Below are 27,842 nucleotides of genomic sequence, written 5' to 3' on the forward strand. Positions count from 1 at the left end.
AGGCGGCAACCAAAGTCTTCACGTTGCTCCAAGCAGCCCAGGAGAGTTCAAACCAACCGCCCTTTTAAAATTAAGCAACAAAGCAATCGCCAAAAGTTAAATTGATTTTTATAAATTAGAGGGGGGAGAGTACAGGGAAGGGATGGACAAACAAATATTCACAATTCAATGGAAGTAAATTGTCATGGTTGATTGCAGCTCTCCACCTAAAAAAGGAGGACATTTACTGGGAAATGGGAGGAAGAAAGGCAAAAACAGGCACCAAATGGCATGAACATTCCCACCATAACGTTTTTCTTTTCTCCAAAGGCCCGAGTATAAAATTCACACTGAATATAAAAATAATTATTATAATCACAACAACAATTTTAATACAACCAAAAAGTGCTAAAATCATATTATCTCCCAGATTGCTCCCCATAACTGCGAGAAAGTCAGATCACAGGGCGGGAAGCCGCGGGGAAGCTCTCCTGCACAGCCCGGTCAGAGTGAACGGAAGACGCGTATCGCGCCGCTCGGGCACTGCCCGATTTCCTCGGAAGCGTTGGAGCAGGAAAACGGTCCGCTTGGTTGCCCTGAAAAAAACTCGATTGTTCAGCGGGGGCGGCGGGGGGGGGGTCGACTCTGTTCTGGCGGCGTTCGGATAGTTTTGAAGCAAGAAAGGAGGCGGGAGACGCAGCGCCAGAAAAGCAGAAGCAGCCGGAAGAACCGGGCCTTGTCTTGGAGACAGGTCCCAAGCTTTCCCCCGACAGCGCTTCCATTCCTTCCTTGCCTCCCTCACTTCCACCCACCCGCTGGCCTTCGGGCACTGGAGAGGCTGGGATTCCGGGACCCGAGCCTCACTGGATGCCCCCGGCGGCGGCGGCGGCGGCGGCGGCACAGGCGGAAAGGGCCCAGCCCGGCAGGCAGTAATAGGGATAGTAATAAGAAGGCTGGAAGGAGAAGAGGGGAGGCGGCCGGAGCACCTCGCCCGGGTGATATTGCCTCTGGTCGTCGCGGACTAGCACCTTGACCGCCACCTTCTTGGCTGCGGGCGCGGCGGACAGCAGGTCCGCGGCCAGCTGGCGCCGCTTCGTCTTGTAGCGCCGGTTCTGGAACCAGATTTTCACCTGCGTCTCGGTGAGCTTGAGTGAGGCAGCCAGGTCGGCGCGCTCGGGTCCAGAGAGGTAGCGCTGGTGATTGAAGCGCCGCTCCAGCTCGAAGACCTGCGCATGAGAAAAGGCCGCCCGCGAGCGCTTTTTGCGGGGCTTCTGGGCCGTCGAAGCCGCCATCGGGGCCGGGGCGCCCGCTGACGACATCACTTCGTCTTCCTCAGAGAGAGCTTTGGAGTACTTGCCGCCGCGCTTGCCTTCTTCGCCCTCGTCGCCGTCCTCCTCGTCCTCCTCCTCGTCCTCTGGGTGGCTGCCAGCTCCTGAGGAGGGAAGAGAAGAAAGGCAGAGTTTGGGGGTGGCCCCGGTGCCAGGCACCCCGCACCCCCGCCGCTCCCCTGCCACCACCCCGGTTTCTCCCCTTGCAGAGAGACTCGGACTTGCTGGAGGGAGCCTCGGTCCGGCTCCGGAGGGCCCTTATGGGCTCCCCGTCCCGTCCGGTTCCGCTGGGCCTGGAGTAGACGTTGGATGCTACATTTCTCCTGATCCCCTCAAGGCAAACTGCCTCCCGAGGGAAGCCCAGGCAAGGCGCTGCTGCTGGAGGTCGCCATCGTTTCTCCATTCCCCACCAGCAGCGGGCCAGTCCTCCTCTAGGACTTTTTGGTGAACCCTCCAGGCTCCTGAGCCTTTCTGCTTCTTGGGCTTCTCCCGCACAGCCACGCACATAGCTAAGCCCTTCGGGAGCAACGGCCTCTAGTTACGCAGAATACTTGTGTAAAACAAATGAGGTTGAACGGGGAGGGAGAGCCGCTCGCATGGCCATTCATCTGGGTCAGGGTAAACTCAAGGCATGGTCGGAGCCCTCCAAAGTCCTCCTTTTGCTTCCTCTCCAGTTTGGTAGAGCCAAGGGGGCAGGGGGCTCCACTTTGGGCTGGGAGGGACGCCCAACGGGCTGCCCTGTGAGGGAACAACCCCAAGGAGACTCAGAGGCAGCGCCTTCGAAACAAGGGAGGGGGCGCCAGGCAGGGATTGTCCCTCAGATGGTCTGTCCAGGCGCGCACCTTTTGTCTGCCAACTTGCAGACCTCGTTTTTCAAAGGCCGCGACGTGGGGCTGAGAGGAGGCGGCCCAACGCAAGGAAGGAGCGACACAATCCCGCAGCCAAATCAGGGCGCCAGCCTGTCCAGCGAAGGGGTGGGGAAGGGGGGAGCGAAGTGCCATTAAGAAGCAGAACAGAGAAGAGCCTCCATCCCAACTCCAACATCCCAACTTTGGCATATTTTGATTTCCCAACGGCCACACTTTCCGCGCAAATCCTGCAGGAGTAAGTTCTCTGTTAGCAGAGCCACCAGGCTCCAGTCTATCCCGCCGACTTTGTCCAATAAGCTGCAGTTCGTCAAATCCAACAGGTTTCAGTTGGCTCCGTACTTTCCAGCTCCCAGGCATCCTTTTGCTCCAAAATCTCACGCTGGGGTGAAAGGATCTCCGGCAGCAGTCGAGCCTCCAGAGGCAGAGGCTGTGGGAAATATGCTGGATACCACCACGAGTCCTTACTAGGGTCGGAGCAGGGCGGCCCCTTCCTCTGTCTTAAGTGTTCTTGCAGCAGATTAATTTGCACGGAACTAGCAAGAACTAGCAAGACGCCGTCGCTCCCACGAGCGAACCAGGTCTCGCCCTGGCATGGCTCCGAGGGAAGGCCAGAGCCACGACGGGCGTGATCCAACAACGGAGGAGCGAGGCGGCTCAACCCTGTCCGCTCACCTCCAAGACACCCGCCGTGCTCAGCGCCTCCGGATCCCGTCGCAAAGTGTTTCCTCTGCGGGGAAAGGCGGTGGGAAGCCCCTCCATTCGGGCCTTCCGCTTCTGTGCCTCCTTGGAGCTCCTCCTCGGACCTGGCGGTACCTCCCGGACGACGGACGCATCCTTAGTTCTCCCGCTACCCGGCTCTCCAAATGGCAGGGCCGAAAACTCTTCGCTGTGGCCGAGACAGATCGAAGAGAGGAGGAGACGCGCCTCTCCCTGCCTGCCCCGCCGCCAGGCTCAACCCAAGTGCGGCAGTTGCCAGGGAGGCGCCATCCAGCAGCCGGCACCCTCCCCGCTGCCCTCTGCACGCGGGATTCCCCAAGCTTCCGGTCCGCTGGGTCCCTGAAACCGCCCCCAAGGATCCCCTTCAGAGGCCCGGAAAGCGCAATGGCTTCGATCGGCCGGAGACGGGCAACTTCCTCGGTCCGCGTGTCCCGCGCGAGGCCCGGAGGATGAGAGAGCCAGCGAGCGAACGAGGCGGGGGGAGCGGAGTCGGCCTGGGGGGCGGCAGGGAGGAGGACGAGGGCCTTCTTCGCCTCCGGTCTCAGGCTTCGCCGCAATCCATTTCCTACGGGAAAGGACTCCTTCGCGAGCAGGTTTGGGCTCGCCTTCCCCGAGAAGAAGAGTCTGAAGACTCGGCGAGAAGGCTTTGTCCGTCGGAAGGCGGCTCGCGGGGACGCGGCGGCGGCGGGTCTTCGGGCCTCCGCAACTATGGGAGCCAGTGCGGGCTCGGAAGTGCGCCGGGTCCCACTAGAGCGGCCGATGAGCGCGCAGTTGGCGACGTTCCCCAGCCTCTGGCCGGGCGGGAGGTCGAGGGATCTGGGCTCCCCCGCGGAGCCTTTCCAGGCGCGGCCGAGTTTCTGGGAGGACGGCCCTCCGCCTCCACGGCCCGTTTCCCGGCTGGGAGAGGATGCTCCTTCCCGACTCGAACGAACTTCTTCCCGAGGGGAGGCGGCGGCGGCGGCGTGGGAAAGCAGCAGCGGTCGGGGGCCAGAATGGTTTCGGTGGGTCTGCAGCTGTTTCTTCCGCCAGGCCCGGCAAACGCCGCCTTTTTACCCCCGGGGGCCGGGGCCATGCAAGCCCCTGAACGGGAGCGGGGCGAGGCACCAGACCGTCCAGCCCTGGCCGACGATGACGCCGCTGCCCCTCGGAAGGCGGCCTTCTAGCGGCGGACCAGAGCACAGAATGCTTCAGCCCCGGAGGATTCTCGGAACGCAGGGAAGGAACGCGGCGCCCTCGGTGCCCAGTGAGACCATCTTCCCTCTGGGAGAGAAGCGCTCAGGCCGGCCTTGCGCCCCCCGCCCCCTCCCGTCCGAGCTTCTTCGGCCCGGAGAGCTCCCGGAGAGCAGGAGCGCGACTCGGCCCCTGCCAGGCTGCTGACCCGGCCTTGTCCCCCCTCCCCCCCCCGCATCAAGTCCCGCTCCAGAGTCCTCCCTCTGCGGCTCCGGAGGCCCCTGGCTCACCTGCTGTCGGCGGCCCCGAGGCTTGGCCCGGGGGCTGGCTGTGCGGGGACGGCGGAGGACCGTCTTCCTCCGGACCGGCTCCTCCCGCGAGGGATCGGGCGTTGCCCTGGCCGGGCGGCCTCTCTCGGGGCCTTCGGGCGTCAGCGGGCGCGTGGCCCTCCCCGCCACCCCGCTCCTGCTCCTCGTCGTCCTCCCTGTCGCCGTCGTGCTCCTCGCTCAGGACCGAGTCCGAGTCCCAAAGGGGCGGCCGGGGAGCTGCGGGGCCGGAGTGCGGCTGCTCCTGGAGCGGCGGCGGCGGCCGGAGCGCGGGGCCCAGGGGGGTGGCGTCTGGGCCGAAGAGCCGCCAGCAGCAGGCGGGCGCGCTCTCGGGGCCGGGCAGGGGCATCGGCGGGCGGGGGCGGGCGGGAGCTGCGGGCCGCGCGGCGCCCCTTTCTTTCTTGGTGAGGAGGGCTTGGATGGAGAAAGGCGTCGGGGCCGGGCTAGCGCCGCGCCCGGCCATGGTTGGGCCGGCTGCTCGGCGGGCGCCCCGGGCAGCAGCGGGAGGTCTGCCTTCAGCTGGGCGCTGCCCTCGGCGCCGCCGTCGGCGCCCCCGGGCCCGCTGCGCACTCTTCCCATAAAGAGCTCGGCCGGCAACGAACCTGCCGAGACGCCACTCCGGCCGGGCAGCTCCCGGCTCCGGCTCCGGCCCGCCCCGCGCCTCTGCGGGCTCGCTGGCCTCCGGCCGCCTTTTTCTGCCCGCCCAGCTGTCAGTCCCGTGGCAGAGCGCCGGGGCCGGGGCCGGGGCCGGCCCTGCCCCGAGGGCGGGGCTCCTCCCGGGCGGCGCGCTGATTGGCTGCTCCTCTTTTCCGGCCCGCGGGGGAGTCCCGTCCTGGAGCGCGCGCCTTAACCCTTTCCCGGCCCAGGCCCTGCCTGCGAAAGAGACCCCGGCCGGACAGGAAGGGGAGTTCCCCGGCGCAGCTCTTCTCCGCTTTTGCGCCTCTGCCAGTACAGCGGGGTGCACCTTTGGGGGCTTTCCAGCGTAGTTACGCTCAGCCTGTAGGTGGGGCGAGCAGCTGCCGAAGCCTTTGCTGCACCAGGGACGTTTCCTGCCCAGGCCTTTGGGGTGGTGACGTCAATTTCACCCTGGGATGACGTCGCATCAGAGGCCAATATGAGCGAAATCATTGTTGGTCAACAACAACAACAACAACAACAACAACAACAACTATTATTATTATTATTATTATTATTATTATTATTATTATTATTATTATTTGAGGTTTTATGATAATTACTGCCCCGTCCTTTCTCCGTCAATAGAAATGCTGAAATTGAGAGGCCATCTGCTTTGCATGGAATGAAATTAAAAGGAAAAGGTATTTCCACTGTGATTTATATTCTGCGTCTGAAATCCGTTCAGAGATAGCGAAGAACCTGCTTATAATGTGGAGGTGCACCTCGACCTTGTCTTTTGATGCTTGAGAATTCATAAGGCTGAGACCCGGAGGGAGAATCAAGGGCACGTTTTCGTCTCAACATAGAAAATGCCGTTTGAAAGCTGCTCAGAACCAAGCTAGGCAAAACAGAGTCCCACGTTGTTGTTTTTTTCAAAGCGAGTAAATTACGTGCAGGGTTTAGATTGCAACAGAAAATTTAGAAGCGATGTTTCCAGAAAAAAATCTCTACCATGTCCTTTGACAGGGACCCACACTCCACGTATCTGATTCAATGGTGCTTATGTGCAGGACAAGTTTGCAAACTGATTTATTTTTAAAACATATTCTTAGCGTAGCACGGATAAGGTTCACCCTGAGGTGAGGAGGAAATGGGACGATTCTCTAGAACTGACCGCATTGCTTTGTGGACGAATCAATTTGTGTGTAAATCAATTTTATACATAAGGAATCTTGAACGAATTCAGAGCAAAAATAAAGTGATCTGCCTCGGGGAAGTGGTGGCTGATAGAGTCCAATATTACACGTATCAATCAGTCCAATATTTATCAATATGGGCAATCTCAGACAGTTGCTGGATGTTCCAGGGTTGCAGAGTGAAAGGAAGAGGTGGTGTGTATGTGTGCACCTCTACGCGGAATAGGCTTTGTAGGAAACGTGTCAGTTCTCCAAATATTAAAATGGGGTTGAAGGACCTCCAAGGGATTTGGGCAACTGGGAATTAGGAGAGGTTTAAATTTGTGATATACTGTAGATTATTTGCAAAAAAAAAAAAAGGCCAGGGAATTTACGATTCATAAGGACTAAAGAAACGGAGCGTGGCCGGGGGGAGGGGGGGGAGAGAGAGAAGTGAGACAGACGGACAGGCCCGCACATTTTTGAAACTCGCAGCTCCTGGCGGACTGATGTGGGGGCTATGCCTGAGATCAAAACGCTGCTCCTGCATTTCCTTTAAGGCAAGAACGACTCGGGGGTGCCACTCTGTGGGTTAGGACACATTCCTCAAAATAATAGGCCGAGATAAGTGTGCGTGTCTGTGTGGGTATGTGTGTGTCTGCCTGCCCCCCCCCATCTATCTATTGATCGATCTTGCATTGAGACTAGTCAACGGTTTTAATAAAACCAAGTCACAACTCCCGTAGAACCAGTAACATCTTCAAGAACGGTTCCTTGAAGCATCGTGTGAACTTTGAATCCCCAGCTGAAACCTCTCCTGCCCCCGCCTTTCCCTGCACGCGGGTACAGATTATCAAGCGACTTTCGTTTCTTCTTTGACCATTGGGAGCACGTCCTTTTCCAGTAGCGGAGAGTTCCCTCTGCCTCACCCGCGCGGCTTCCTGATAGCTCTCTGAGCGGTGGCGCGTGTGGGCCTCGCGCGGAGGAAGGGCAGGGCAGGGCAGGGCAGGGCAGGGCTGGGGGAGCCGCCCTGCTTCGCCCCCAGCGGCCAAGTCCCCTCCCTTCGCCGCAGGTGCCCAGGTGGTAGCGCCGTCCCGCTCGCTCGCTCCACCACAGGGAAGGGCGCCCGCCGCCAACCCCCCAGCGGAGGAGACGGGCGTATGCGGGGGCAGTCCGGCCCCGCCGCCGGGCCTGGGAGCGAGCGGGGAGGATGCTCTTCCGAGGCCGGGGCAAAGGGCCGTCGCGCATCCCCGGAGGGAGGCAGGCAGGTGGGAAAGGCCGCCTGCCCGAGCCCTCCTTTCGCCGCCGCACCCCGACGGGGCGAGGGCAGGGAAGGGCCCTCTCCGCTCCGCCACCCGACTTTTGCCCCTGCGCCGGGCGGGAACCGGGAGGACCGGCAGCGGAGGGAGAGAGGGGCCTCCCCTGTCCCGCCTTCGCTCTGGGCCTGCCGGGCAGCCTGCAAAAAGCAGCGGCCGTCAGCCCTGGAGGCGAGCGCGCGGTCGGCAGCCTGGCGCGAGAGGCTCGGGGTCCGCTGCAATTCCACGAGGGCGGAGGGAGCCGAACCAGTCCCGGGGCGTCTCCCCGCCGAGCAGCGAGCCTGGGTCTCCGCCACTGGAACCAGCCCGAGGACGCGGGGGCGCAATGGTGAAGCGGCGACGAACCGGCAAAGGCGCGCCCGGCGGCGGCTCCACTTGAGCCAAGTTGCTCCCGCCGATGGCCAAGCGGAGGCGGCGGGCGGCGTTGACAAGGGCGAAGGCCGCTCCTTCTGCGGAGAAGCTGCTCGGCCTGGCAGCGGGAGGGATCCTTCATGCCGAGCAGCTGCGGCCCCCGGCTTGGCTGCGTGAGTTCAGCAGGAGGGGCGGGCTGGGGGTCGGGGCAGCAGAATGCCTGACTGCCCACCGCAGGGTCTCATTTCCTGCACTGGCACCGCATGGCGAAGCTGGGCTCTGCAAGCCAAAACCAAACCATCTTCCAAACGATCCTGGCTTAGCACGTCGGGGGAAGGGTGCCGGGCGAGCCCAGTCCGCGGATGGGAGGGAAGCTCAGCGCCCGGACGGAGAGGGCGGAGAGAGCTCCCTGGGAGGACTCCCCCGGGCCGAGAGAGCGAGAAGGAGGGAGGGAGGGAGGCATCGGACTGCCAGTTCCAGGGGGAAGGAGACCTCGCGGGGTTTCTCCACCAGCTCGCCCGGCCCTTCCGACGTCCAGGGCTGCGGCCTGGAGGAAAAACCCGAGGAGCGGGGCGCTCGTCGGCCCTGCAGGACCCGGGCGCCGCCTCGCCCCCCGGGCAGCGTTGAAGGTGTTCCCGGCGAAGGCAGCGCTCGGCTTTCCGTCCCCTCCGGCTTTGCAGGGAGCGAGCCGGGGAACCCGACTGGTGGGCGTGGGACGCCCCCTGGAGACAGAGGGAGGCGGCAGCGGACGGCGCCCTCTCCCTCCCGCGGGCGGCCACAGGCTCTTCCAGCCGAGCCCCTGCACGAGCAGGTGGAGCAGACGCAGCGGGCCAGGGAGGGCCTTGGCGAGCAGGGAGCCGCCCGAAGGCAACGGGGTGCGCCTTCCGCGGGGCTTGGCGAGAGCGCCAGGGAGGCTCGGAGCGGGCCTGCGGCGAGTTGGGGCCCAACGAGCCAGCTGCGGCTTTGGGAAAGGAGGCTCAGACGAGAACTACCGTCGCTTAGCGTGGGGGTCCCAGAGGCGACTCTTCGGCCGGCAGCCTCGCTGCAGCCTGGCTGGCGCTGGGCACCATCCGCCAGTTTGACTAATGCACTGGTTGCAGCCTGCCTGGAGCGAGAATCTGAGCCTCCCTTGAGACCCCAAAGCTGGTGGGAAAACGGTGGTCGATGCACCAGTAGCAAGTTTTGATCTGGGCCCCAGTCCAGGCTTTAGAAAATGGCCAGTGCGGTGGCTGTTTGAGCTTGTCCTTGAGCTCGAAACTCTCTCCTGGATTGGTGTGGGAACTGCCCGTGGCTGTGGTTTTAGCTTTTTATCAGGGGCTGGAGCAGCTTCCTAGAGGAAAGGTTGTGACATTTGGGGCTTTTGAGTCTGGAAAGGAGATGAATGAGAGGAGATTCATGGTATGGATACAGTGGACAAGGGGAAGCTATTTTCCCCTTCCCAAAATCCTAGAACCAGAGGTCACCTAATGAAATTGAATCCTGGAAGAATCAGGACAGATAAAAGGAAATATTTTTTTACACAATGCATAAACAAACTTTGGATTTTGCAGGAGACATGATGCTAGCTACCAGCTTAGCTGGCTTCAAAAAAGGATTCAGCCAATTCATGGAAGTCCTGGGGATCAAGGGCTCTTAGCCTTGATGGCAGCAGGACTGCCCCTGAAGACCAACTGCTGGAGGACTAGTGGGCTCCCTTGTGGAGTTGGATGGCCACTGTGAGGACAGAGTGCTGGATGAGACAGGTCAGGGGTCTGACCCAGCAGGGCACTGTTTATATTCTTATATTTCCTTAAGCCTGAGGAAATGATCTTTTGACCACAGATGACTTTCCAATCTTTTTAAAGCTGCGTTTTCTAAGCCTAGTGTTAAGCCAGTACCTTTGTGAGAAATCATTTGCTGTGTTTATTGGGTTGGGGTATTTGTTCCTAGTCTCTTCTGCTGCATGGCAATGAGAGATGGCACCTGCTTTCTTGCAGGGGTTCCTTCTCAGAAAATGGATAGTAGAATAATTGCATTTTACCACATCCTCCAGCTGATGAGCAAGTCACAATTGCTGGGCTCATGAAAATTATTCCGTAAGAAGACATTTCAATTCTAACATTTCAGTATTAAATGTTAGAATTGCCTGGCTTCAGGAAGTAACTTGTTTGGGTCAGGATGACAGTTCTGTGCTCTGCTTTATTTCAAGCCAGCTGGTACAAGCAGTGACCCCTTCATAGCTCTCTGGACTAGGGTGACCCTCTAGTCTCCACCTCATTGGCTGCCTCCATATTGTCATCCAGTGTTTTTAGCTTCAGCACCCACAGTTGCATTTTTTGCCTATCTGCAGTTTCAGGATTCTGAATTTCTTTTAAGATCTATCTGTCCATCCATCCATCCATCCATCCATCCATCCATCCATCCATCCATCTGTCCAGGGTTTGTCCAGCCATGAAGTAGCTTCAGCCATTCACTCCAGGCTGTTTCTCACCACAGCATAATGCCGGGCTGGAGACCAAAATTAGCTCTCAGTCACCACCTTCTGGTCCCTGATTGTTGAGAATTCATCTTCAAGATTTAGGGAACAGAAGACATCTCCCTTGTTAGGCTGTTCCTGCATTTGGATTCCCTGCTGCCAACCAAAAAGCTTTCCTAGATGAAGCTTAGTTCAGGTTGTCTACCCAGAGATGTTACCAGATGGGAGGGGCTAAATTTATGGATTAAGGTTATTTGCCAAAGGTTGAACAGAGGACAGAAGAACAAAAGATCAAACCATTTGCCTGTTTAAAATCACCTGTTCCCCAGCCTGGGCAGATGCTCTTGTGTTAGAGGTGAGGGTGGGCAAATGGAGCTTTGGGGACAGGAACTGAAGCTATATTCTCCCTGCAACCTTTTCTTCTTTGTGTCAGACAAAACTCTTGGGTCAGATCCTTGACAAAGCTGTTAGACTTGAAAGTGCTTTAAGGGAGATTAAAATCTCTGTTTTGAAACTAACCCTGAGCTCTCACCACTAGACTGTATCTGCTCCTTTCTTGGAGCAATTCTTATGCGCAGAAGGAGAAGAACCCAAGTGCCTTTATTCTTTTCCACCAACACCATTAGGACTTAAAGGTAACAAACTCTTGTTCAACTGTTTCTTGGAAGCGTAGACTACAGAATTTTAATCTTTCTCATTTTATTTTCCTTATAAGGGAAAAAATCTGTGTTCTTTTAAGAGCAGGAGATTTACAATACAAATGTTCTTTATTGAAATTTACAACCTCTCTGAAATAAATGTCTGAATCTTACCGAGAACGCTAGAGAGAATGGTCTTGTCATCTTTAAAAGCTCAAAGCCACCTTTCCTGGAAAGCAAACAAAATACACTTTTGTACCCTTATTTTTTAGAGCAACTAAGTTGAGTCCTGGTGGTAAAAATACCACTGCCAGCCCTGTAGCCCTGCTTCAACACTCACCCTTGCAGTCCTGCCCTCTCTGGTTTCTCTACACCACTAATGTTGACAATTCAGTTGAAAGTCACTACAGAGGCCCATCTGCATCAATGCTTGAATCCATACTGTGTCTGTCAGAGGAGGGCATCAGCTGTATCCATGAATGTGTGGGAGGCGTGTTGTGTGGCTCATAGGAGCAAGGTGGGCTTTTCTTTCCATGTAAAGTGACATTGATGGCTCTGCCTAGGCCAGAGACAGGCAATGGACTCTTCAGGATACTGCTTGTCTCCAACAGTAGCCAAACCTGGCCAGTGTGGCTAGTAAGGAAGGAGACTGAAACCTGCTGCAAAGACTAGTTCAGGTCATCTACCCAGAGATGTTACCAGATGGTAATTCCTCCTCAGCCAGGAGGAATTCAGCCTGGGACCCTGCATGCATCTTGTATGAGAGGCCTGGAGATCAGCAGCCTCCTGTTACGCTGGGGCAGCTGTAGTGTAGCTAGCGGGATAGGAACCTACAAACAAACGGATTTCTCTGTGCTGGAGTGGGGTGTCTGCAGTCTTCTAATGTTGTTTCCATTCATGAGGCAACTGCTTGGTAAAATTACACACTGAATTGAAAGAGGGCCATTACAAGTTCCCCGAAGAAGTCCGGGAGGTTCAGAATTGAGACTAGTCTTGTGGAAGTCTCTGTTACAGTTTTTTGGGAGAGGGCTGAGGAGGGAAATTTCGCAGAAGTTGGCTGGGAAGTTTTTTATGAGTTGGTGCTTCTTGACTTTAACAAACACTCCTGGGTCAGTTTTTTCTCCTTTTTTCCAGTTCAACCAGCCTTTCCTCAGCCCCCTGCCTGCTCTGCCCTCTTGCAGGCTGCTAAGGACAGAGTGGAGTGCACCATCCAGCAGGGCCACCAGGAGATCCATCTGGCAGTAGTGTCACCTCTTCCATGGTCTTAAAGCCAAATTCCTCTTAAGAACAGAATCCTCAAAAGTCCCCCAGCAAGTACTCTCATAAACCAAATGTTAGGCTTTCGTGGTCATACCACAACTGGCTGAGGATGCCAACACTGGGGGAGCTGTTGGAGGAGAGAAGGACCTAGCCAAAGAGGAAGAGAAACTTCCAGGTCTCAGGGATAGGCTAGGAGGAATCTAAGGCAGGAGACCAAAAGATAGGAAAGGTAAATTGATGGGGCAGTGAAATCATTTTAGATCCACTCAGGCAAACTTCTTGTGGGCAGGTGCTGCACTTTTTAAGGCCTTGTTCTGCCTCTCCCCCCATGGCAAAGGGAACAATTATCTGGACATCTACCCCCCCACCCCCACCCATTGAACTTTTGGAGGAATGTTCTATGTACAGAGAATCCAAAGTGGAACTTTTGAGGCTATATGGTTGTTATCTGTGAAAGAAACTAGAAACCAAAAATTGCATACCACAGTGAAAATCTTACACTGTCAAGCATGGAGGTGCAGTGCCATGGTTTGAGGATACTCTTCTGCCTCAGGTGCTGGGTGCCTTGCCCTTTTTGAAGGAAGCTTGAGCTCTGCTTTGTATCTACAGGAGATATCACGCCACCTGGAAGCTGGAGCGCAACTGGGCCATGAAAAGAGAGAAAGACCTTCACGCAAATCTACAAAGATAAAGAACAAATTAATTGTTTTGGAATGTCAAGTCATTCTCCAGATCTAAACCCCATAAAAATGAGGCAGGATCTGAAACAAGCACTTTATGCTTTAAAATCTTCAAAGTTCACCTTGGAGGAATGGACCAAAATTCCTACACAGTGATTTGAGAGGCTGATTGCTAATTATAGAAAGTGTTTGGTTGCAGTTATTAAACCTAAAGATGATTAATCTAAGAGCAGTTCTTTTTCACTCAGGCCTATTGTAAATTGCTTATAAAATAAACATGCACTCAACTGTGGCATTATTTGTTCACTTAGACTTTATATATTGCAGAACCTACACAAAGCAGTGATAACATTCACTAGTGAAAACAGGTAAACAGTCAGAAAATCCAAAAGTGGGCGAATATTTTTTGACCAAACTCTGCCTGGATCCATGTTAGTCTGTTGGTCTTTTATGCAGTGCCCAGTTCCAGCCAACGAGCCCTTTCTCCTTCAGCTGCTGTGACACAGCCTGGCTTGTACAAAGCAGGAATCTCTGGCCAGACAAGTAGGGGTGTGGCTTCTCTGCAGCATAAACAATGGCATCTCACTCCTTTTCAGGGATGCCATGTGCCAGTGAGATTCTGCCTCTGAGAACTTTTTGCTGAGATAAAAACTGGCAGTTGGGCTTAACTGGTGCCTATCTGAGAGTCAGGACCACTCCAATGACTCTTCTGGATATGTCACTGAAAGCTTGGAGTCATCAAGTCCCAGACAGCTGCTAATAGCTGCCTTGCATTTCTGATGCTTGCTTATTACTCCTTCCCTGGGATTTCTATGCCACTCTAGTCCAGCAGACTCTTAAGTGGCTTACATTCCTTTCATAAAGTCAAAAAGATAAGATACAAAAGTGCTATAATGAAATATGAAGTGACTGTACACAATAGTAACAAGTTACTGAGAGAGAAACTATGGGCACCAAGAACAAAACCATCCAAGTTTAACTCCAGCTGTTCAGAGCCTTCTTATCCTTCCTTCCCCAACTTCCTCTGGTTGGCCTTTCTTTCCTGGTGAGAGCAAAGAGTGGGGAGGCTCTTTTGCTGCAGTGGGCACAAATTCAGGATAATAAATGTGGAGCTGGCTTCCTCCCCTTTCAAGAGCTGATCTCGGTTATTTGCTCACAGTTTGAGTTTCCTGGGCTTTGCTGGTCTCTGTCCCATCTTGATTGGCAGATTTAGGGTTATCTGAGCATCTTGAATAGTTTTCTTCCTCATCATCACAGCCCCAGCATTTATCACTTTAAACTGAACAGCAGGTGCCATTTCAGCTGGGTTGACTCAGCTTGAACAGATCCTTCTGGAGCACTTCACAGGCATTTGGATTTCACCACCCTGAATAGTTTCATATCATCTGGCCACCTCATGGGCTTATTAAATTCATTTATGAACTAGTGAAAAAAACCCTATCCCAAAACAGATCCTTGAAGGATGCCCCTTCTTATCTTCTGTTTCTATCCTTGCCTTCTGTTTTCAACTACTTGACATCCTTACAAAAGGACAGGTCCTCTTATCCCTTGGCCACTACATTTTCTCAAGATGAAGAACTTGGTCAAAAATATTTTTAAAATCCAGTTATAAAACATTGACAGTAAGTAAGTAGTAGGGCAGATTTCCATTTGCAGAATCTGTGCTGATTTTCCTTCAGCAGGGCTTGTACTTCTGATACTTAGCTATATTTTCTTTCCTTACAGTTTCTATCAGTTGGCTTAGAAAAAAATATATTAAGCTGACTGGGCTGGAATTCCCTAGGTGTCTCCTGGAGCCCTCCTAATAACTGGGGTCTCATTAGCTCTTTTCCAGCGCTCTGGCACTGGAACTGATTTGAAAGAGAAGTTACATGCTCAGAGGCCAGCAATGTTACCTTTGAGGTTTTCTTAAGAACTGTCAGGATGCAGTGATTTGTTGTTGCTGTCAAACTGTTCTAGGACATATCCTGGTATTTCAATTTGCTTTTGTTCTAATAAAGTCAATCCAAGTTCAGGACCTCTTCTATATTCTTATCCTTATCCTTATCCTTATCCTTATCCTTATCCTTATCCTTATCCTTATCCTTATCATCCTTATCCTTATCCTTATCCTCCTCCTTATCCTTCTTTTGAGCCTTTTTGTCATCAGTCCATGTATGCTAAAGACAATGCTACTTCTCAAGTCATGTATATTTTCTGCTGGACCTTATGAAAAGGATGCTGTGGGAAACACCCTATAGTAGATCCCTTGAATACAAGGCCTGATTTGCAAAATTTTGCAATTTCGATCTTGTCTGCCACTTTCTAAGAGGCCATTTCTGGGGTTTCTGGGCCTCTGTGTTTCCTCAAGATCCATTTATGCTTCTACCACAGATGGAGATAGAGAGTTAGGACTCGAACATTTTCCAAAAAATCTAATGGAAAGCAACAAAAAAGAATGAGAGAGAGAGAGACTTATTTCTTGATCTGAAATAATCAACCAGAACTTTTGTTGCAGGATTTCTTTATAAAATGAATTCAACACTGTTCCATAGTCTTGTAGCACGGTAAAAGCAGGATCTCTTCTCCTTTCAACTTGAACCTTGTGTTTATGTTTGAATTATGTCTCAAAAGAAATTTCATCAATAGTGATGAAATCAGCATTTTCTCTGCTAAAGAATATGGTCCACCAAATTATACCACTAGAAGCCTGTGTTGGTCTTCTGAAAGTTCAAAAGTAAACGCTTGGACCTTTATTCTCTTTTTAAAAGAACTAAACAAAATGGACTTCAATCTGGATTTGTTACACAACTATTTTGAGCTTGTGTTAATGTTAAAAAAAGCAGAGCATAACTCATCATTGTCTCAAAGAAAATCTTTTAGGGTTCTGTTTTCTCTGGGCATTAAATCAGAGGTAAAAAGCAGTTTAGATTGAAGCAAGTGACCGCCTGTTGTAAGTGTGATTGTTAACCATTACACATTTCCTGATATTTTTTCTTCACCTCCCATTAATGAGCTTTGGCATTTAGAAATTATTACATCACATATGTGACAAGTAAAAAAAAAAACTTATAAACATAATTGATCTGGCATTCCTCTATAATAATCAGTTGCTTCCTGGAACCAGGAACACAAGGAGAAAAGGGAAGGCAGGAAATATAGATTGCTCATTTGGTTTAATTGGTAGCTCTGACCTTGGATAACATAGTCCATATACTAATTTCTTCAACAGTTAAAGCCTAACTCTAATTAGCTGCATCTCCTAGATGTGTGAATAGTAAAAGAAGGAGCAAATGGTTAAATGCTTTCAAATCAATATGGTAAATAAAGGATTTTAAATCATCTGCTTAATCATCTGTTTTTGAGGAATTTGTCAATTAATGAATTGAAAGTTATTTTCATACCTACAGTGACCAGGGTGGCTGATAGAAGGACCTATGGATTCTGGAAGGGGACCACAGGGTTTCCTTTCCATTGCGCTGGAAAGCCAAGGACTCACTGCCCCAGATGGCTGGCTAACTCTTCTGGGATGTGGGCAGGGACACCGACAAGAGACTGGTGGCTGACCCAATCAGCCTCTGCTGATGCCACTCTGTCACTGGTGATAGGAAAATGCTTTCACCTCCCTCTCTGTTGAAGGCACAGTTCCCACCAGCAACCCAGGCATTTTGGAGATGTCGAAGCATGGCAACCCCACCCAATAAAAACGAGCTAAGAGAAACCAAAGACAGGATTCATATTTTCCAATGTATTCATTTTACAGTAAAACACAACACCCAAACACCTTTGAAACCCAAACCACTCAAACTGATTATTTGTTAATCATCTATTTTGCTGACTGAAGTTTGTAAACTTCGTTCTTAATTTTCAGGATAAAAAGCACCTCTAAACAGGAAACCCATATCTCAAGGGAGAGAACACAAGACCTCTTGATTAACTGGGCATCTGACAGGGCTCACACAATCTCCCATACCTGCTTCCTCAGGGCATTTAAAAAATGGCCCCATTCCACCAGCTTCTAACCCTGCTTGGTTGCTCTTGCGGTTCATCTCGGGGAAGGCGTTTCAGATTCATATATTGGTTCATACTGCTATATATACTTTAATTCTGTTGTAACTTGCCCAGGGTCTTTCAATTGGGATGGGTAGAAAAATAAATAAACAAACCCCAAATATAGTTCACTTGGTTCTCTTGTGGTCTATTCAATAAACCATGGTTAAACACATCTTAGTATGATTGTTTAAAAGGCTGCTATTAGGTCAAACAACATCTGCAGTGGCTGTCAGATGCTGTAGGGGACTAACAAGCTAACATTGAAGAAGGAATCCAAGATAAACTTCCACTTAACCCCGGGAAGGAAGAGGGGTTGAGAAAGAGACTCAAGATCATCCTACCTTGATTCTCTTTGGTATAAGAGGGGGCAGAGGGAAACTCTGGCAGGCCTTAAGATCCTGTTATTCTACCTGACAACAACTGAGTTCCAGTAGTTCTTGTGGTGTCTGTTTCCTGACCTGGCCTACCTTGAAGGGCTGATGGATATAGATAAAAACATCACAATCCATTTCTGATCTCCGACCTTCAGCCAAGAATTTCCTGGGATCTGTCCATTTCAAAGCTTTGGTTGCTAGGAAATTACTCCCAAGAGCATGAGTGTTTGTGCTGGGTAGGTGGGTGACAAATCATGATGCAAATACTTATGTATTATATCAGAAAGTGAGATTAGGGCCAGATTTGGATCATGGCATCACTGTGTGTGTGTGTCCTCATTTTTATGCAATCTTGGTTTTTTGGATACACCACTTCCCACAACCTGAAGATACCTCAATTTCTGAATCCTCATTTGAATTGTTTGTTCTCCCACATCTAACTGTTGTAGAAAAATATTAAGTCACCATTATTAAAAATAGGCCCAGCACCATTATAGTAAAGAACAAAGGAGATGTAAATTAAATCAAACTTTTCCCTTTTTAAGCTGCCTATATTCTATGCAATACACTTGGCATGCACCTGACTTTGCGGGACAGATCCGGCAATTGCAGTTAAAGAAGCTTCTAATAAAACACTCTTTTTACTTGTTGGTATACTTTAACTGGGTATAGTAATCCATTTTCCCGCAACATTAACAGTTCTTGCAGTTGACAGAATACAATTCATTTTCCATTGCTTTTCACAGACTCTTCTGGATACTTTGCTTTGATAGGAAGGATACAGATAATTCAATTTCAGGATGAGGATCTTGGGATTTATAGTCCAGTGCATTTGCTTATGACAAAGATGCTCCAATAGTCTGGAGGGACTTCTGCTCTTTCCCCAGATCTGAGTTTTTGGTGGCTTTCAGACTTCGTGCCTCTACTGAAGCTCTTGAGAACCCATTGCTAAGATGCTTATAAAACCTTACCTTTATCTCAGCTCAGACTTTAAAGATCAGTGTTAAATCCAAGTTACTTCCCTTCTAGATGATACTGTTCCAAGGCAGTCCCTTAATCTAAAAGTGTTCTCTCTATGTCACAACAGGTGGCTGCATCTCCGTGACTCTGGCTGGTCTTGAAAAAAGCTAAGCTGAGCAGGACTGGTAAACACTTGGATGGAAGACCACTTGGAAATCCCAAGGCTGAAGACTAATCTAAGAAGCCAAAAACATCCTGGAAGAAGACTGTGGCAAATCATGTCTCTCTGTCTGCTCTTGGGCCTAACTTTGCTGCCCCAGAGTTTATGTTTCAATTGGACACAAACTGATTGAGCATTGGATGCACAGCAGAAGCCCCCAGTCATTTTGGGCTGGTGTGAACTTGGAGACATCTTAATGTCATTTCATGAATGGTGTTACAAAATGCTGCTCTAGCAGTCTTCAAATCCTCAGATGGCTCTTTTGGGCCCAAAGAGCTGCTCCCCCTACCTGGACCCTCAGTGTTGCCTTTTTCTGGGCTGGGGGCACACTTCCAGGCAAAGAATGGCTTGCAGCCTCCCTTGTGTTTATTTTCTAAAAACTGCATGAGGCCAAGAACCATTCTTAGAATTAAAACCCATGCTCAAGTCTTGCATTTGGCTTTCTAGCACCCCAGTTTCTTTCTTTACATATAGTCTGAAGAGGAGAGAAGCCAACAGGTACCAAGGAGGTACACTGAAGCCTCTCTAGAGACTCTGAAATAAAACTCATCTGCGCTCTTTAAAATTTCAGCACCAACTGTTTCCTTTGGGGTTAGAGTAGATTTGAAGGAATCCATGTCTCTATCCACCAAAAAGATTGCTCCCTGGCTTCATCTTGTGTCCCTGTAAGTTTTTATTCTACAGCATGAATTCATTGTGCGGTTCATTTTTCCCACTGCCAGCCAGGGCTACGGAGGTGGAACAAAGGTGGGGAAATATATGGTCAAATGAGTCCTGGTAAAATAGCTGAGCCACAATTAATAAAAGAACTGGGAAAACTTGATACAGATTGACTTGGAAATCTCATTCTACGTTTTACTACTCCAGGAAATAGTTTTTATTCTCTGCAGTCAAGTTCGACATCACACTGCTGACAAATATTAGCATTCTTTTCACACAAGGAAGCTTCATTTGCCCAAATACATTTTTGACAACCTTTTAGAAACTTCATACAATATCTTACAGTGCATACATTGATTCAGAGAAATGAACATCATTTTGTGATTAATTTTATCACTTGGCAAAGACTGACTTCCTCCCCAAAGTGGCTTTGTTTGAATTACTGCATAGCACCATTGTACGGATGAAGAAATATAAAAGGAGCCAGTGCTACTGTTGATAACCTTTTTAAGAGTGCACAGTTTAAAAGGCACAACTGTAAACTCTTATTAGTTTCAAAAGCAGCACAAGTTCCCTTTTTGGACAGTTTCTCCACACCTGCCTGCGAGGACCAGTCTTTGTGGGACTCCCTTGCCTTAGAGAGGATGATATTTCAGGGAAGATTCTCTCCTTACTGTCTTCTTAAAGCAGCTGAGAAACACAGTCAAGATGAATGTTTAAAGTTCATATGTTGTCACAGAAACACAGGAAGAATCACCTGTTTAAAAAAATAATGCAAATGTGCATACTTTGCTTATTTATCAGGGACCATGCATATATTGCTCAAAATATATTGTCTTCACAACAAATCTAAGATAAAAGCAGCTTGAAAGTAAAGAACATATGCCTCTCTTTACCAATGAGCAGAATTACACTAGGTTTAGTCCATATATCCAGGAGAATGAATTCTATCTTTTTAAAAAATGATGCTGTCCCATATAAACAAAACAAACTCAAAGGGAGGAGGAAAACACCAATAAAATCCAGTCAATTTGTTCCTAAGCTAGTTTTCTAGTTGGAAGAAAGTCTTTTTAGTACAAGATGCAGTCTGTCAAAACTAACCTGTGGTGGGAGAATCTATCCTCTGCTACTTTGGTTTTTATTTCATTGGGCTGAAGATGCAGCCATTTATACATGGGCAAAGTTTGGGATGGTCCAACTGACGCCAGCCAAGGTGATGGCCTGGGGATTGTATAATCAGCAGGTGTGGATACAGATACAATGGGGCCAAAAAGTATTTAGTCAGCCACCAGTTGTGCAAGTTCTCCCACTTAAAAAGATGAAAGAGGCCTGTAATTTTCATCATAGGTATACCTCAACTATGAGAGACAAAATGGGGGAAAAAATCCAGAAAATCACATTGTCTGATTTGTAAAGAATTTATTTGCAAATCATGGTGGAAAATAAGTATTTGGTCACCTACAAACAAGCAAGATGTCTGGCTCTCACAGACCTGTAACTACTTCTTTAAGAGGCTCCCCTGTCCTCCACTCGTTACCTGTAGTAATGGCACCTGTTTGACCTTGTTATCAGTATAAAAGACACCTGTCCACAACCTCAAACAGTCACACTCCAAACTCCACTATGGCCAAGACCAAAGAGCTGTCGAAGGACACAAGAAACAAAATGGTAGACCTGCACCAGGCTGGGAAGACTGAATCTGCAATAGGCAAGCAGCTTGGTGTGAAGAAATCAACTGTGGGAGCAATAATTAGAAAATGGAAGACATACAAGACCACTGATAATCTCCCTTGAGCTGGGGCTCCACACAAGATCTCACCCCGTGGGGTCAAAATGATCACAAGAATGGTGAGCAAAAATCCCAGAACCACATGGGGGGACCTAGTGAATGACCTGCAGAGAGCTGGGACCAAAGTAACAAAGGCTACCATCAGTAACACACTATGCTGCCAGGGACTCAAATCCTGCAGTGCCAGATGTGTCCCCCTGCTTAAGCCAGTACATGTCTGGGCCTGTCTGAAGTTTGCTAGAGAGCATTTGGATGATCCAGAAGAGGATTGGGAGAATGTCATATGGTCAGATGAAACCAAAGTAGAACGTTTTGGTCTAAACTCAACTTGTCGTGTTTGGAGGAGAGAGAATGCTGAGTTGCATCCAAAGAACACCATACCTACTGTGAAGCATGGAGGTGGAAACATCATGCTTTGGGGCTGTTTTTCTGCAAAGGGACCAGGACGACTGATCCGTGTAAAGGAAAGAATGAATGGGGCCATGTATCGTGAGATTTTGAGTGAACACCTCCTTCCATCAGCAAGGGCATTGAAGATGAAACGTGGCTGGGTCTTTCAGCATGACAATGATCCCAAACACACCACCTGGGCAACGAAGGAGTGGCTTCGTAAGAAGCATTTCAAGGTCCTGGAGTGGCCTAGCCAGTCTCCAGATCTCAACCCCATGGAAAACCTTTGGAGGAAGTTGAAAGTCCGTGTTGCCCAGCTCTAGAGGAGATCTGCATGGAGGAATGGGCCACAATACCAGCAACAGTGTGTGAAAACCTTGTGAAGACTTACAGAAAACGTTTGACCTCTGTCATTGCCAACAAAGGATATATAACAAAGTATTGAGATGAACTTTTGATATTGACCAAATACTTATTTTCCACCATGATTTGCAAATAAATTCTTTAAAAATTAGACAATGTGATTTTCTGGATTTTTTCCCCCATTTTGTCTCTCATAGTTGAGGTATACCTATGATGAAAATTACAGGCCTCTCTCATCTTTTTAAGTGGGAGAACTTGCACAATTGGTGGCTGACTAAATACTTTTTTGCCCCACTGTAGCTATCAAGTCAAAGAGCCAAACAGGTGACACCCACATTTGATGGCTAATGGTTGTAATGATAAAGGGATTAACGTGATTCAACTATGACAGCCAGAGAGGGAGTGCTAATGAATATCAGATAATTAACTTTCTGTGTAAAAGAAGGTGACAACTCTGTGGAAGGCTTTTCGGTGCAGAAAGGGGATCCAAGTGCCGCCTGGGCTGCTCCCTTCCCCTGCCATCCACGCAGCTATGTGAGAAAGCACAGAGCTTGTGTCCCCAAGAGTTTGCACCAGAAAGCAATGCTTCACAATTTGGAGGGAGGGGGGAGACTGTGTTTTTGCAGCTATGACACCTTGCCGTATTTTCTGCCTTTGTACCATGCAAGGCTCTGCTGCAGCAACAACTATGAAAGTCAATTGAAGGCGTCCCTTCTTTGAGTCTTTCTGTACCCAAGAAGCTGGAATTAAAGAAAAAATGTGCATAGCTCTCCATCAAATTGATAACTGCTTTAATCTGCCATGATTCAGTATGATTAAGAATACAGAAGGATTAAGAGCTCCTATTTGAACATGCAGGGGTGTCCACAGGGTATGGTCAAAAAGGTCAAGATGGCAGCCACAATGATGTAGTTGAAGCTTCACACATAAAGATCAGGCCAGGCTTTGACTGAACTGTCATGGCCACTATTTTGACTTTTGTTCATATCCTACAGACCTCCTTGTGAACATGATTGACCCTTGTTATAATTTCTGTTTCATGAGCCCAATCCAACACAAAGTGCCGTTAAGTTGCTGGGCTCAGAGTGTTACGTTCTTGTCTAAGTGGAAGAAGACATAATGATGATGTTGTGGTGGTGTTCTCATCAGAATGGGAATCACTAGCAGGCAGCAACTTTGCACTATCAATTAGTTTGCTATCTCTGGGCCTGGCTGGATTTGCGACCTGGAGATCTTGGTACAGCAAACATACTCTTGATACAGCAACTTCCTTTTGTCCTCTTTTCTGATCTAGGCCCTCAGATAGTACAGAATGAAACAAACTGTCATTATCTGAAACAGAACAAGATGGAATTAATTTGTGCTGTTTTAGAACAGAACATGTGGACTTGCTGGGGTGTAGGTTTTCCTTCTTTGGCAGAGTTGTTTGACTACAGGATTCAGAGAGTTTGTAATAATTTTCTGCAGAGTTGCTGTCAGAGAGGTCTAAAGATATCAAGTCAATTAAGGTTTGGCTGCTGCTCAGGTTAGCAGCAGTGTTTGTTTCAATTCATCCAATCATCTCAGATTTCTTCTTGCTTGCAGCTCAGTAAGGCTTCAAAAGAGTTAATTAACCCTGTTCCTACAGCTTCATCAGTGACAATTCTTTCTTGCATCATCTCAGTGTGATTATTTGAGCAGTGTCTTGTCAAGGATGCTAAGGTGCTAGGTTGCTGTGGTTTTGGCATACTACCCATGGCATGAGGCAGGGGAGTTTCTGTTTGGGATGTTAAACCAATTTTTTTTCATGTCAGAAAATGTGCAGTGGATATATTTGAAAAGTGGAAAGAAAAAATTTCATTTTGAACAGAATGCAGGGAATGGTTAAGAGACAATATAATTTATGTTCTATCATGCTAGGAAGCCATTCAACAGTACTTAGATCTATCATATGACAGTGGCATCAAAGAAGTGAGCTAAGTGATAGGAGGATAGCTCTTCTGGCAGACCAGTGTCCAACGTTAAATCTGTTGAGTGTAATCCTTAGAGCAACTTGATTTGTTCAAAATGTGTGGCTATGCTTATTTGGATTTATCTCTTTGGTAGAAAGTGAGGCTGTAAGCTCTGCCTGTGTTTGGTTGTCCTTTTTAATGTGAAGTTGTTCTTCTGAGCAATTTACTTTCCTTTGGTTGCCCATAAACAGATCAGAATTGGGGCCAGTGTTTTGAATTACTGTAAAAGCTGCTAGCTTATCTATACAACTTTGCACTACAGTTTCAAAGGCTGTTTTTAGAGTCCACCTTTGTGTTTATAGAGATTAAATATTCAACCACTGAAATTACAGTTTGTGCAATTAATAAGCATTTTCTGGCAGCGAAACCTGTGGTGAATTCCTTTGGCGATTGCTTGACTTGCTCTTCCCCCATCAGAGATGTATTAAGGCTGGGGGGGGGGGGGGAATAAAGGCAAGGGTTCAGTCAGCTGGTTCGATTCCTCATGCAAAGGGGAGGACAGTTCTCATATTGGTGGTTTTTCAATTTCTGTTTCCAAATCCCAGTTCGGTATATCATAACTATTGGAGGTAGGGATGGAATAGAGAGGGTTTATTTTCTTATTATTTTTACTCACAGGTTTCTTGTCCATCATGCAGTCATCAATTTTTGGCTGCTTTGGGGGCTTGAGGGGAGTCTGAGAACCTGGACTTGTCTGGTTGCATTTCTTGTTCTTCCCCATTGCTTCACTGTCGACGTATCGCAACTGAAGCCTGTGGGATGTTTTAAGAACTTGGTGTTCAGTTTTAGAATATCTCTTGCGGAGAATGTGTTTATGGAATAAAGCTAGATAAAAATTAAGATGTATAGCTAGGCTGTTTATAAAAATGGACAGCCATTTTATTTGTAAAATAAAATAAAATATCCTCAGGAGCTCAGCTGGAAAGCTGCTGCTCCGTCGCCATCTTAGCTCTGCCTCTAGCTCAGAGCGTCAGAGATTTCTGTTTGGGCTTGACTTGCATAAATATCAATAGACTCAGAAATGTTTTGGGATGACGCCCTTTGAGTGTAGAAGACAAATACACAGTAAAAATTAATATAGCAATTCAAATACCGAGACTCTAGTTTTGGAAATGTTTTATAATTTATATATAAAAATTTAATAAGAAACAAAGTAGAATATTTGACAGAAAATTCCACAGTACAACAGAAGACCCCCAAACAAAAGAAACAATTAAAAAATCAATGCTGATTTTAGTTATAAAAGATGAATATGAACATTTTAAAATAATCTCAGAGTATTTGGCAACTTACATCCTTTCAAGAGACAAATGCTGATAACAATAAAAAAGCTTTACATGGAACTCAAATTGAAGATTTGTTCTTGAGAGAGTAAAATGCAAGTCTACTAAGATTTTGGACAACTGACCAGGTTCTATGCTCTCTTTAATACTAGTGGATAAAGTATAAGATAAATGGTGCAGAATGACACACTGCTGATCTTTTAAGTCCTCTTGATTTCAGTGTTTCCATGGAGAAAGAAAAGCACTGGGAGAAGAACAATTAAGAGCTCCACATGGAGGTGATTTGCCCCTCAGATGAAAGTGCATTCTAGCTGGGACACTGGGAGAAATTTTACAAGTGAGAATACATTTCCAAGGGAAAGGGCACGTTGAACTCAACACTGTAAATGCCACTTTTAACTCTTAGCATAGAGAAAGTTACAAACACAACAAGGAAGGAACAAAGCTCTCCTTATGCCCACCTACTTGACTCGAATATGGCGAGAAAGTACTGAGCCCAATCAGCAGAGATCTGTCAGTTTTGTTGAAAAAGAGCTTCCCGCTTTTCTCCTGGTCCTACCCAGTGCTAACCATGGCAGCACAACATTTAATAATCCAGTTAAAACAATTAACATAAGAGGATATTATACCAGTTCTTGCTGTTCAATAAAGTGTTCCCATTAAGTTCATACACAGTAAAATACAATCTTTTTTTTAAATAAATGATGTATATACAAAAGGTGTTAAGAGGCCACTAGTGAAGAGTGGATTGGAAGCATCAGCGAATTCCCCCAGGACACAAAGTAACCTTCTCTAATGCATACCATCTTCTGCATAAACAAATAGTTTATAAAGCTGTTTAGAATATTACATATGCATTATAAGTTACACCTTAGAAATAAACACATGCAACCCCCCCCCCCCAAGCTTTACAGAGCAGGGAAAGTCCTCTCCCACCCCGCATCCCCATTGACATGGGCTCCAACTACCGCTTAGACTTTTTCAAGTCAGTCTCATCTCTCTGATGATCCTTCTTGTGTGACACTGGGGGACTTGCTTCCCTTTTGCGCTTGGTGGGCTGAAATTTTGAACTGAAAATATCAAAACAAAGAAAATGGTGATTAATGTTAGCAGGCACAGAATCCAGTTACACTGTCAAAACCACACACATACCCTGCTTTGGGAGGAAGACTCACAATTATTCCATTGCTGGCTAAGTTGGGAAGCAAGAGAATGTGGCGCCTAGCTGCTCTTCCGCTCCCCTGTTGGGATGCCTTATGGAGGAGGGTGGCAGAGCTGCTGCTCATCACCAAGAGCCTCTTTGGAAAAGCATCTGCTGCCACTTACACTGGAATCTGTCCCTGGCCATCTCGACTCCCCTCCATTCTCTCATTTGTACTGTGGCGACCCATATATGATTCACGACCAAGAGACGGAACTCTGGAAATCTCCATTTCTAGATCCTACCACGCTGGCCTTGGTCAGGCTGGCTGGCTGGACCAAGAGGAGCCGTCGACCAAACGTTTGGATGCCTCCCTCTACCCTTCTCACCAGGCCTCCTTGACCTCCGGATCCCTATAAAAAACTGAGTTCTTCCATGAGGGTTCTACTTAAATGTTCCAGCTTCCATTTTCCAACTAAATAAAACTGTATGTCATATAACTATGGTTATGCTTGCTCACTGGCTTATTGTATTTATCAACTGCCTCAATTGGAAGAGACTGGGTGGTGCATATCCTGGGGATGCTTCCATCTAGATCTCCTCTTTAGTCCAATGAACACAACAATTAAATTTAGATTGTTAAGTGCCTTGCAGGCAAGTAGACGTCTTTTGTTTATATTCAATAGATCCTGTAAAAAAGGTAAATCCACTCTTGGGCTGCAGCAGTAAAGGTATTAATTTCCAAAGTAAAAAGAAATTATAATTGCACCTTAATTGTACTGGTTAACCCCCCCTCCGCTCCCCGCTTGGAGTCCTTGTCCAGTTCTGAGCACCATATTATAACAGGATTCAAACAGGAACGGATTTAGAGGAGAGCAACAAGGACGATTAGAGGATCAGAACTAATTCCCATGAGGAGACACTGAAGAAGCTAGGCATGTTTAGCCTTAAAGAGAAACAGAAGGGGAATCTGAGGATAAATCTTCAAATACCTGTACAGAAGTCACACAGAAAGCCCAAAGCATCCCAAAGTACAGGACGCTGGAATTAAGTTACAAAAGTACCAGCCTGCTTGGGTCTGCTTGTCCCACCACATTTAACATTGCAGAGTCTCTCAGTCCTCCAGACCCTGGAACTCCCTGCCAAAGAGGGTAGGACTATCTCAAGTCCTCTTACGCTTCTGCTGACAGCCAAAAGCATTTTTATTTGATATGCAAGTAGCTTTTGGCTACTGAGTGAGGGCTGCTGTTTTGGCATTTTCATGAAAGGGATTATATTTCACTTAAATGTTTTTAATTTTTATTTGCAGTCATCTTGGGTCTCATTTATTGGCAGAAAAGTGGGATAGCTCCCACAGGGCAACATCAGTTTTCCTGTCTTGAACAAAGATGTAGAATAAGAAAGCATGTTTCTCTTCTCTCCCCCCCACCCCCTACTGTCTTTCTTCTGGACCAGTATTTGTAAGGTAGAAAGCTAGGATCCTTCTTCCTGAAGAGGAATTTGAGAATCTTTGTGGACTAAAATGAAAGATACTGTGCACGCGCATCAGCCTCAGGGACACTTATTAAACAGCGCCCTCTACACCATTCCTGCAGCTGGTCCCCCCAAGGCACTAACGGTTCACGCCACTATTTGGTTCCTGGCTGAGTCATGAGATACTTCTGTCCTGTAACAGTTATCTCCTGTTCCTATTGATCTTTCCTGTGTTTCTGGCTAGTATGAGGAACTTCCTTCCTTCCATATTCCCTCTTCCAAAC

At 48.6% G+C, this 27,842-nt stretch overlaps 2 protein-coding genes across 3 annotated transcripts in view; both read right to left on the reverse strand.

Moving 5' to 3' along the window:
* Positions 1-96: 96 nt before the first annotated feature.
* NKX3-2 (NK3 homeobox 2) lies at positions 97-5,165 on the reverse strand. The gene is made up of 2 exons (XM_088131480.1): positions 4,354-5,165; positions 97-1,411 (listed from the first exon to the last, which is right to left on the reverse strand). Exons 1-2 carry the CDS (start codon positions 4,850-4,852, stop codon positions 840-842), a joined length of 1,071 nt encoding a protein of 356 aa, XP_087987606.1. The 5' UTR covers positions 4,853-5,165; the 3' UTR covers positions 97-839.
* Positions 5,166-24,762: 19,597 nt separating this feature from the next.
* The window catches only part of BOD1L1 (biorientation of chromosomes in cell division 1 like 1), a 49,700-nt gene continuing 46,620 nt past the window's right edge, over positions 24,763-27,842 (reverse strand). For both annotated transcript variants that reach the window (XM_088131561.1, XM_088131560.1), the window contains exon 25: positions 24,763-26,014. In XM_088131561.1, the coding sequence (XP_087987687.1) occupies positions 25,909-26,014 (106 nt within the window). In that variant the 3' untranslated portion in view covers positions 24,763-25,908. The remainder of the gene's footprint in view (positions 26,015-27,842) is intronic.

The sequence above is a fragment of the Python bivittatus genome, unplaced genomic scaffold (genome assembly GCF_059951505.1).
Source record: "Python bivittatus isolate LINGU-HERP-01145 unplaced genomic scaffold, Pbiv_v1 ctg000960_np1212, whole genome shotgun sequence".
Taxonomy (NCBI): domain Eukaryota; kingdom Metazoa; phylum Chordata; class Lepidosauria; order Squamata; family Pythonidae; genus Python; species Python bivittatus.

Coding starts and splice junctions, on each gene's coding strand:
- NKX3-2 (XM_088131480.1), bottom strand. CDS start 4,852: ATGGCCGGGCGCGGCGCTAGCCCGGCCCCGACGCCTTTCTCCATCCAA. Junction 1,412..4,353: donor CTCGGGGCCGCCGACAGCAG/GTGAGCCAGGGG, acceptor TTCCCTCCTCAG/GAGCTGGCAGCCACCCAGAG.